Source organism: Ciconia boyciana, chromosome 3 (genome assembly GCF_034638445.1).
Source record: "Ciconia boyciana chromosome 3, ASM3463844v1, whole genome shotgun sequence".
Classification (NCBI taxonomy): domain Eukaryota; kingdom Metazoa; phylum Chordata; class Aves; order Ciconiiformes; family Ciconiidae; genus Ciconia; species Ciconia boyciana.
The window spans coordinates 73,174,522-73,185,759 of record NC_132936.1 but is presented as its reverse complement, the minus strand read 5'-3'; the positions used below and the strand labels follow the sequence as shown (position 1 = coordinate 73,185,759).

The following is an 11,238-nucleotide window of genomic DNA, read 5'->3' as shown; positions in this document are numbered from 1 at the left end:
CGGCCGCCGCCCGCCCCCAGCCCGGGCGGGAGCTCCGGCAGCCTGCCCCGGCCGCGGGGACGGCAGCGCGCTGCTGGCCTGGGCGAGCCCGCTTGGGGGAGCGGGGGAACCACGCAAAACAGATCCCCCCGCCGCTGCCAGGTTACAGGCGCTGCTTTTTTCTTCCGCGGCGGTACCGAGCTCCATAAATAAATACCAGTTTTCTACTGGGGAAAAAAGTTCTGCCGAGCCGCCGTGATCGAATTAGTGCCTGAACGAAGGACTCGTTAGGGACCAACGTGTGTAAGTCGCCGGGAAGGAAAACCCATCAGTTATCACTCAGAGATGCATCCCGACCGTTTTTCTTTTCGGGCAGCGTTGCATTTCAGACATATTGGGAAGCAAAGTTAAAGATGCTCTAACAAGGCCCTTGGCAACTCCATACACTCCTTTATGAAGAAAGGACAGCCCTGTCCCCAGCACACCACACGTCTCCAGCCAGACACACAAGAAATGCAGATCGGGTAAGGTATTCTTATCACAAGAGATCAAGAAGGCTGTTCCTGCCGACATGGGAGTAAAGTACGCTCTAAGGTGCTTTTGATGGAAAATGCCATGTAAAAATCTTACAGATGAATCTGCTGCTGTCCAAATCCTGAGGTTTCCCTCCATCCTTCAGATTGTATCCCCGGGATCAGTCCAAATAACTTAGTTATTCACCCTTCTACAAAGATGACTACAAGTACATCTGTTCAAACTAATTTAGTAAGTCAGACCAGTATTCTTGTGCAAAGCTTTTTATTAAAAAGAGAAAGGGTCCTCTGCAACAAAAGGTAGGTACAACACTAATAATAAAATTGAACTTTTCAAAGATTGCAACAGACCAGATGTGAAATTTTGATTGTGACAAAGACTGTCTCAAATTTAGAAAGTCTTATTCTCACACCTGAAAACACAGCCAACACATCTGCCCATTATGACCTCTTAACTATAAAAAACACTTTCCTGTTGTGAGAGTTACTGGCACATTATCAAGATCAAGTTTTAACATGCAGCATCCATGATGAAGCTGTAAATAATCCAAAATAATGTTATTAAAATGCTAAGATTCTTACAGAACCTCTCACATTTCATGGCTTTAACAGTTTTCCTTTCCAATTCTTATGAGCTAACATTAAAAGTTATGTCCCCTAAATAGGTAAAAAACTCAGATTAAAAATCCTCATCTCTCTCGGGTGACATAAAAATAATTTCAAAGAACCCCATAGTCTGGCCTTAGAACTAATACTTGAAAAATACCTTTACTGGGGAAAAAAAACTTGGGGGTTTCCCTTTTCTTCACTTTGTACGCATGTGTGTATTATGGACATCAGTTTACAGCAAGTATCTTGCCTTAGTGACTACCTTCCTGCTTACCAAAACCCAACAGGCATTGGGGAAGAAATGAGAGCAAGCTTACGTGTAGGCTTGCTCAGTTACCCATCCTGGAGTATCAATAACGAGTGACAGCTGTCAGAATCTGGGGTACCTTACATTTCTTCTGCAGTACCAGGACCAAGCTGTAGGCCTCTCCCCCACACACTGATAAGAGACTAACAAGTATCATTAAGAATGAACCTGACATTTCCCAGTAGTTCAAGGTGATCAGTACTTCAAAAGGATACTGGAGTTGTTTCATGCAAAAAGTTGTCTGTTCACGTAAATAGCCTCTGCATCAGTACCATATACTAGGCATGGTCCTAAAACATCTAAACTATTCACAGCCAAAGTCTGATTTGGAATTAAGTTGGTGATTTCCATGCGGTCTTTGGTAGGATCATTGCTTAGCCAGGCACTTACTACAGACTGGTTAATGGTATTGTGGGAAAAATAGGTAGTACTTCTTCCTCCTGAAAGAAGGAGAGGGAAAAAGGGAAATAAGTTCCAGTGTAGCTTATATATTATCTGAATTTGGAGAAACATAGTATATATGGGACAGACATAATGGGAATACCATTTTACATTTAAGTCAGTTTTCAGATTAGCTAACAGATGTTGTTGTCTCTTTGGTAAAGGAAGGAAAAAAAGTAGCTTAAAAAAAATCAAGTACTTGAAGTGATTACAGAAACCTGCTAGCAGCTCTGTCCTCAGTTAAGACAAATAGGTCACTACAGCTATGAACTCATCTCACTGAACAAACAGTGTAAGTATCTATAAGTTTTTCCAGCCAGAGACTAAAGCAAGGACAGACCTAAGAACAAAAGTCTGTTTATACAGTGTCTTGCTATATTTGGGGCATCAGCTTTGCTTTAATAACACTTATTCCCCGCTGTCCCTTCTCCCTGCTTACTCTGCAGCAAGTGATATACCTGGATTTGACTTTGAATTTTTTCTACATAACATTTTACATTCAAACTGAAGTCTCACAGTTTGAGAACTATCATTCAGCATAAAATTAACAAGTGGCTAAAGTGGTGCTAAAGGGTTTATATTTAATATACCTGAAAACATGCAGAGTGCAACCTGAATCAGTTATCCTATTGTTTCCCTATATAGAACTGAGCTTTGAATGGCAACTTTGAGGCCAAAGGCAGCAGATGACATATGAAAGTTTTCCCCACTGTTTACAGTCTGAAGTGGCAAACAATTAAGCAGTCTTTGTGACTAGAATGTGAAAATAAGTGTTTATATTAAGTCAGTATCATATCTTTAATGAAAATCCTGCCACGATACAAAGGGATCCAGTTTCATTCACTGAAAGTTCCAATTATGACATTGAGTAGTAAATTCATAATCCACTATCCAATTAATATATCAATTATTTTGGTATTATAACATTTTGTATATCTCCCTCAGAGACTCAGATAGTAATGTGTTATTTGGGCTGCCTTCATGTCTTTTCTATATACAGATGATTTTTAAGTGAACACTATCCGTATTTGAAATACTAGATGTGCCCTTCACACATTGGACAGAGTACAGCAGATTAAAAAATATGAAAAAACCAGACCACAACAAACTCACACAACTGTTAGCCTTATAAGTAGTTTTCCTGAAGTGCCTTTCAGGGCTTTCTTTCTAAGAAAATAAACCAGCTTTTAATTTTCTGTATTGGGATTGGGTTCTTAATTGGGTCATGTGAGAACATTGATTTTAATTGTGTTGCCAACTGACAAATTCAGTGCAGAAGGACTTCAAACATCCTTACCTTGATGAAGAAAAGATGGTTTTTCAGATATGTCTGTGGAAGTATCCCAGTGCCAAAGAGATCCATCTTCAGAACATGTAAATAAGTGATCGGGGTTGGATGGATGGAAGTGAACTTCCCACACTGCAAGTATCAAACCAAAACCAAACAAAACCACTTCAGAACAAGTATAAAGTACTTCGCTCAGTGCACTTTGGCTAGTATGATATGGACAAGAACCCAGGCCCCCACCAAGACCTTCCATCCTCTGCTGGGCGGGGGGGAGCAGGGGGGAAGAAAAAGAAGAGAGACACTCTTTTTGTTGCATTTTCAGTACTGTGAAAATTGTTAAAGATTAAAATCTTATCTGAATTCAGGCATTCTGAATACTTTCCCATGCCATCTTCCCTACTATTAAGTTTAAATCTGCACACAGCGTGCATTCCTTCCCAGTACACACATTATTATTTTGTGTCTAAATATCTTTTCCACACTTGTGGTATTTAAGTCAGTAAAACTTAACATCTCAAGAAATATTTTTACTCCTTAAATATAATTGCTGCATCAAGTCAAGAAATTTTCAGCACAAAATGAATTGCTATCTTGTTAATATAAAGTTACCAGGAAAGTGAGCTGTTTCAGCATTGTGGAGGCACCCAATGGATCTGTACTATCTTCAGTTTCCCCTCCTTCCTCACATTTTCAAGTTTGTTAGTAACTGCATTCTTGCTTTACTATACCTGCATACCACAGCATCAATTTCTATGACTATTAATATACCTACCTTTCTAAAAACACAGCCATTCTGACTAAATGCATCTAATGACTCATTAAAGAACTGCTTACTAATTATAGTTTTAGTTTAGATAGAATTGGCTTTTACATAAGAACAGTCTCATATACAGAGAAGGAACAAACTGAAGCCAACTGGATGAATATACATTAAGTAGCAACTATGTGATTGGTTTCTGTCACAGCTACAACACCTAATTTTTTTACAGAAATTAGAAACTTTTCTAAAATGCCACCTTCTTCTCCCCCCTCCATTTCAGATACTTACTTTCTGCTTCATGAGCATTTAGCAGGGACACTGGCATAGTACCCTGCCTGATGTCCCATACACTCAGCATCCCATCCTGGCCCCCTGTGGCCACAATATGCTGCTGATTGGGATGCCTGTCCACACAGTGCAGTGGAACTCTGTCACCTGTCCTGCAAAGGAGAAGGAAAAAAAACCAGCAAAACAAACATGAATTATTTATTCAGCTTCTATTTTCTCCTTAATCCCTAGGAGAGTTGACGAACAAGGTAACGGTATTGACAGCAGCTTCAATTCCTGCAGCAGCTGGTCATTGCAGGCTGAAGCCGCATGACACCTACTGGAAATTAGAGGTATGGCAATAACATGAAGCTACAATTGGATGAGCATCAGCTTCTGTGCCCTGTGGTGTACAGGCATCTACACGGTATCTGACAGCTTTACAGGAGGGAGAAAGCCTTGCATACAGATAATACTCTGAGTATACCTACAATAATAATAAGGTTACTCTGAAATTCATGTTGCAATTACAGTTTCAACATTAAGAGTTACAAAGGGAGACTGGGCACTAACAAGACCAGGTTACCTCAACCACAGCCTATTAACAGCAATGGGAATTATTCCACAGACAACAACAGGATTTGAATCTAGCTAAGTTTGTTTTCTCACAATACCGTATAAGGCACAAAATTATCATTCAAATGCATTTCAAATGCCAGAAACTTTATCTTAGGCCTGCGGAGAAAACCAGATGTAAAGTATATTTAATTAGGGAAAGAGAAAGTTTTGGGTTGAGGGTTGTTTTGTTTTTGGTGTGTGGTTTTTTTTTTTTTCTTAAAAAAGAGCAAGTGTACAGGTGCAATAGTCCTTCAAGAGTTAAATCATAAAACAGACCACCTAAATACAATGCTCAGCCACGACAGTAATTCAACCATTAAGCAGAGTCTGCTTTTGATTATTTAAATACCAAAGCAGTTAAAAATGTTCTAAAAAAAATTCAATCATTTATCATCCCATTGTCAAGAAGGTATCAGGGAAGATTTAAATCAGATTATATAAAGTAGCACATGCTTGTCAGTAAATATGTAAAAAAAAATGAAGGTCTTACAAAGAAAATATTTGAGATGGTTCATTTCTTTGCTGTCTGAAGTCCCATATTTTTAACTGTCCAATTGAATTTACTGTCAAGATCTCAGTTGTGCGAAGGAAAGTCACTGCATGGAGCGTACTGCTGTCTGCATTGTCTGCAAGAGATGAGGAAAGCATTCAGATAAACCTACAGAATGCTACTGTCTATTTAACTACAACAAAATAACTCTTTTTAGAAAACAGAACTGCTTAAACATGGTTACAACTTCTCTGCATTTTCAGGGGTAGAGACAGACTAGTGTCATGTGAAATTTTAAGTTTTGCAAGGGTTCCCTGTGAAAAAAGAGCCCTTGCTTCCTATATCAAACACTACAGAGACAAATCCGTAAGAAGCTGTATTTAATTAGCTTTGGTGCTTGCAGAACTACTTGTTGATCCATAAGATTTCTTTCTATAGTTCCTAAGAAGAGGAATCAATTTAGCCAGGTCCCCGGTTTTCCAAAGAGTTTTCTTTACATGCTCTGCATCTACTGACACGAGGCAAACTATGAAGCTTTTCATAATGCAGTTGTTCTTTTGAACACAAGAAACAGTAACTCTGAGAACATTAAGCAGTTGTATACAGAAGCACTTAATTCACCAACTTTCTTTAGACCTTTTCCAAGAACTGTCAATGTGATATCCATCCCTGTCCCTAAAGCCAAACCAGAATTATGCTTTGCTTGTTAATCTGAATAACTAAATGGCAAAGCTCTTTTTTTCAGGTCCTTTTCGCCAGTGCTTCTTTTGGTCAGAATAATTTACAGTGCCAAACATTTCACAGCATTGAGATTAAACTTTTGAGGCTTTAGGAGAGAGTAACATAGATGCCATATTCTTATATTTTGATTCTGGTTTTATATATAAACTTTTCATCTTGATTATGATAGGCTAACATTGTTAAGTCTACTTTCACCTCAAGTGTTTTAAAATTCTTTGTGTAAGTCCATACTGAAAATATAGGCGAATTTTTTCCTGCATAAGATGCAAACCTTTTATGATATTGAGACAGACAAGTTACACTGATGCCTGATTACAGATATTTGAATGAGTTTTCTTCTCTGCCTACTATTTAAATGAAAGCCGAGGGAAAGAAAAAAAAAAAAACACAAACACCAAAACACCTTTATAAAGAGATGTTAGATTACTGAACACTGAAGTTCTAAATGATTTAAAATTTTGTGACAGAATAACAGTAAGTGATTTAGCAATGATACGTCTTCTGGCTCCAAAAGATTTTTACATCATCTCTAACTTTGGAGATTTTTTCCTAACATGATTGACTATTAACTTTGTATTATACTCTTAAATCCATTAAACAGTTAAAAAAATAGCAAGGTACTCCTTTACAAATATTTCATGAAGTACAAGAGTTCTATCTGCACATTAAAACATGTTGAGGGTTCAGCTCAGCGCCTGGGAAATGTCAAGATATCATTGAACTGGGAACCAGAACAAAGGATTGCTGATACTTATAGAACTCCATGCTGAAGAACTTGAAAGCATCTTCCAAGATGTCCTCTCCCCCTCTCCAACTTTTACTGTAAAACAATCTCTAGTCAATGAGTTCATGCTACTCCCTTCCACATAAGTCCAGTTAAGCTTCACTCACCAGGTCATAGGTGTGATTGACTTATTTATGGACCATTCCTATTTTAACATTTCCCTTCCCATTTCCAGAAGGACATTTCTCAATTAATTAACGTGTGATTTCTTCACTGTTTATGTGCCAGCAAATCTCAATGCAAAGTCTTACTGCAGTGTAACACTGGCTGATGCTACCACTACAAAGCAAATATTTTTACATAGTACTATCAAGTGAACACTAAGAAAACTAAGAACTTGCATCCTGCACATTATGAAATCTGTACGTAAGTATCTGAGCAGTTGCCCAGAGAAAAATACAGATTTTTTTTTTGTGGACATCTGCTTCCTGTGAGTCAGCAAAACATTCTACTCTATTAAACTTGTACCAGAACACTCTGTGTTATATCTGTATATAAGTAAAAATTTAAAATTAAAACAATCCTTTTAAACTAGTTAATGCTCTTGCACCTCAAAGGTGAAGTTACTGTGTTTTGTGGGCACGTGCTAATAAAATCTGCCTCATGCCCTGCTACCCTTTTTTTTATTTTAGAGCACAGAAAGGTCTCCTGCAGAAATTCTCAAGGAGCTTCACTAAAAGACTGTATGCAATTAATAGGATTTATCTTGTGTGTGTATATACAGCCATGCACACATAAGTACCCCCTCTAGAAATCCCAGAGCACTTCCTTCCTTAATTGGCTTATCAAGTGTAAATTCCTTCATCCGTTAGAGACAAGATTTTGCTTGAGGAGAAACACAGGTGCTGTGTTTCAAGTTTCAAGGAGAAAGCCCCAGTTTAATAATGCCATGGTGTTACCATCCTTTAAATTATTTCTGCTTTTAAGTTTCATTTCCAATAGATGCTACAAACTTGTATTCTAATTCCATGAGACTAGCATGATAGAAGAGTTGAGAATAACCAAGTTTTGACACCTTTCACAAACATCTTACTCTATCACATGATCGATTACTCTAGGAAATATGGAGCTTTTTCACTAAGGGAGAAATGATCACTGTCAGCCATGATATCTGGCAGAAGACCAGAGTACAAACAGTGGTTTCTGGTTCTTGGTGTTCCTTTAGACACAGAGAAAGAGATGTTTTCAAATATTCACACAGTGAGGGTTAATCTTAGTACAAATAGCAAATTGAAATGACCATTTCACTGACCTCCAGTTATGAAGAACTTGGGACACAATACTTTGAAATCTAACTGTATTTCATGTATACTGGTATAGCATTTAACAATTCCAGATGAAACAGACGCCTACAGAGAATGTTAGGCTTGAAACTTCTCCATCAGTTAAAACATGAACTTGCAAATATCTGAATGAATATAGAAATACATCTGAAATACACTTCAGGTATCTGAAGTCTGGAGGAATATAGGGATAATCTGGAGCAAACACATTCAACTTGGAATATTTAACTCCATTCTCAGCTGGCTTCCTTTTTTTGTTATCGTTTGAGAAGCTAAAAACCAAACAAACCACTCCAAACTAAACTAATTTGAACAGTTATTTGACATACCTATAGTTCTTACTGCATCCTTTTGGTCAGCTCTGAAGAGATTTATTCTACCATCTTCTCCAACAGTGACAATTTCTGGATTGTTGCAGACTACTCCGGTACATGCTGCCCCACCACAAGATGTGTCTTGATCCACATGATAATGGGCCTTCTCCCACCGCTGGTTGACAGATAAAGTCTACGTAGTAACCAGACATGAAATTCTGCTGGTAAGTAATGATCCTGATAGACCAAAGCTTCCAGAATACTCACAAAACCAGAAACAAGGTCCAGGAAAGCCATACTACCTCAACAGGAATGAGAATCTCCTATACAAATAAGAATCAGAGATCTAATTTTTCCTCAAGTCTTGAGCACACAACCCTTCAATGAAATATTGATTATTTCTTCTCTGAACCACCTTTTCCACATGAGCTAGAAATCAGAAAGAACACAATCTATTTATGAACTGTGAAATGCCTTTCACTAGACTTATCCCTTCAATCTTTCCCCGGGCCAAGGGAAAAGAGCTGAGGCCTTTACAAAATATGAGGTCAGATTTAGATTTTGATTACAAGGAATTTAGTTTATTTTAGGTAGCGCATCAAACTATTAACAGATACTAGTCTTTATTGTGTCATTGTGAATATATAAAAAAGTCATTATGCGTTTATTTTCAGTGATTTATAATCAAAGCAAAAGACTGGAGTTTACATATCTTCCCTCACATGACACTTGTGAGAAGAAATTCAACATGAGTCATTTAGTTCAAGAATGCAAAAACTCTAATAAGGCAGGTACAAGTCCATTAATACCCACTCCCTCAAAACAATCTAAATTCTTAAAGTATGTTTTCAGTGAATGGACAATTTGGTTACAGATATATACTAATGGATACCCCAGTCTACCTGGGTCTGGAACCTAATTTATACAGTACGTGTGCAAAATGCTTTTTTCTTTCGTTGTATGTATAAAGCCAAAGCTTTTTCTAACAGACTTCAAAAAATTGATTTTGGTATGCAGATGTTTCTTGCTCTAGTAGTTTTGAGAAATCTTATGCTAATTTCAGAGTGACCTGTGTTACACAGGATAGCAGCTTAAAGCCAGTGCAAGTTACTTACCTGGTTATTTTGATGATGACGGAATACAGTTACAGTTCCTGTTGATGAGGCAACCACGATTCTCTCTTGATCCAAAAACTAAAGAGAGGTAATAAGCATGCTATTAGTTCATGTCAGTACCAAGATAATAATTTTGATTTTAGAGTAACCTAAATTATTGGTAGGTATAGTAAAAAAAAAAAAAACCCAAACCCACAAATTGATACTGGTTGGTTTTGCCCTTCACAGAATCGTATAGATTGAAAAAGACCTTTAAGATCATAGAGTCCAACTGTAAACCTAACACTACCAAGACCACCACTACACCATGTCCATAAGCACCTCATCCAAACATCTTTTAAATACTTCCAGGGATGGTGACTCAACCGCTTCCCTGGGCAGCCTGTTCCAATGCTTGATAACCCTTTCAGTGAAGTAAAATTTCCTAATTTCCCTTCTTCTTCATAAGATTTTTTTTGTTAATCTCAGCATTTTGACAGCTCACTATCACTTAATTTATCTTAAGTGACAAGCCCTTGAAAAATACGGATCTATTCCCACAGCTATTTTACCTGCATGTCCATAACATCACCGTTGTGCCTGATGTCACACAGCAGCTGAGGTTCCCCTTGATATTCACCGTTGAGGCCCACATTTCCAACATCTCCAACAGACCAAATGGAGATCCTGTTATCCTGTACGGAAATGACACCACCAGTTTTACTCGAAAATGCTTTTGAAAGCGTCTAACAATAAGCCCGCCGAGATGTCACGGCCTTCTCGCTACAGCCAGGGAAAGCAATAGGCTGCAGGCCGCGCACGGCTCCGGAGGAAGCCGCCGCAGGCAGGAGGGAAGCGCTCGCCCGGCGGGATAACCCTGCCGAGCAGCCGGGCGGCCCCCCGGCTTCCTTAGGGACGCAAGCAGGGCAGAGTCAAGCGAACGGCGGGACTGCCGGGACGGGCAGCGCTCACGGCAACCTCCGGCCCCGCTCTCCCACGCGAAGCGGCGAGCCTTAGGGAGCCGAGGGGGCAGGGGGCGCCGCCGCCGGTCCCACGCCCCGGCGGGAAGGACGCGCCGCGCCTCCGGGCCCGCCCGCCCGCTACCTCGTTGTCCCAGGAGCCGGTGGCGAAGAGGTCGGGGGGCTGGAGCGCGGCGGCGGGCAGGGGCCGCCAGCGCGTCTTGCTGATCTTCTGCGACACGAACTTGGCGCACACGTCCTCCATGGCCGCCCTCGCCGCGCGCCGGCTCCCGCCGCTGCCGCCTGCCCCGTGGCGCGCCTGCTGATTGGCTGCGGCGCGACGGCGAGCGCGGAGGGACAGGCTTGGGGCGCGGCGACGAGCGTGAGCGCGCTCGGGTGGGCTGCGGCCGGAGCTAGCCATGGCGGGGAGCGGGGCAGCGGCCTGCCCGGCCCCGCCGTATGTAGCAGCCGCAGGGCGTCAGCTGCCGGCGTTTACCGAGACGGACAGACCGGGGCGGGCCACGCCCCATCAGCCCCGGCCGTTGGCTAACCGGCAGCCGAGAGAAGCGGGCGCGGGGGCTGCGTCCCCCCTCCTGAGGTAAGGCAGGGGCCGGGGGGGCGGCCGCAGCGGGGGGTGCCCTGCCCTGCCCTGCCCTGCTGCTGCAAGCTCGGGCCTCGCCCACACTGACAGCAAGCCGCTAAACCGGCGCGTATCGCTCAGGTGTTATTTGCAGAATCAGGTCCAGGAGAGGATGAAATTAAGAAGTGAAT

At 41.0% G+C, this 11,238-nt stretch overlaps 1 protein-coding gene and 1 long non-coding RNA gene across 2 annotated transcripts; one reads left to right on the top strand and one right to left on the bottom strand.

Annotated features, from left to right (window-relative positions):
* The first annotated feature begins 9 nt into the window (after positions 1-9).
* Positions 10-9,206, top strand: LOC140649235 (uncharacterized). Its single transcript, XR_012041536.1, has 4 exons — positions 10-503; positions 4,437-4,537; positions 8,496-8,638; positions 9,089-9,206. It is a non-coding gene; the product is annotated as an uncharacterized lncRNA (long non-coding RNA).
* Positions 767-10,952, bottom strand: NUP43 (nucleoporin 43). The gene is made up of 8 exons (XM_072856126.1): positions 10,613-10,952; positions 10,081-10,203; positions 9,530-9,607; positions 8,430-8,607; positions 5,293-5,428; positions 4,206-4,357; positions 3,167-3,289; positions 767-1,868 (listed from the first exon to the last, which is right to left on the bottom strand). The coding sequence occupies exons 1-8, from the start codon at positions 10,886-10,888 to the stop codon at positions 1,654-1,656; spliced, it is 1,281 nt and encodes a 426-aa protein (XP_072712227.1). The 5' UTR covers positions 10,889-10,952; the 3' UTR covers positions 767-1,653.
* Positions 10,953-11,238: the final 286 nt, after the last annotated feature.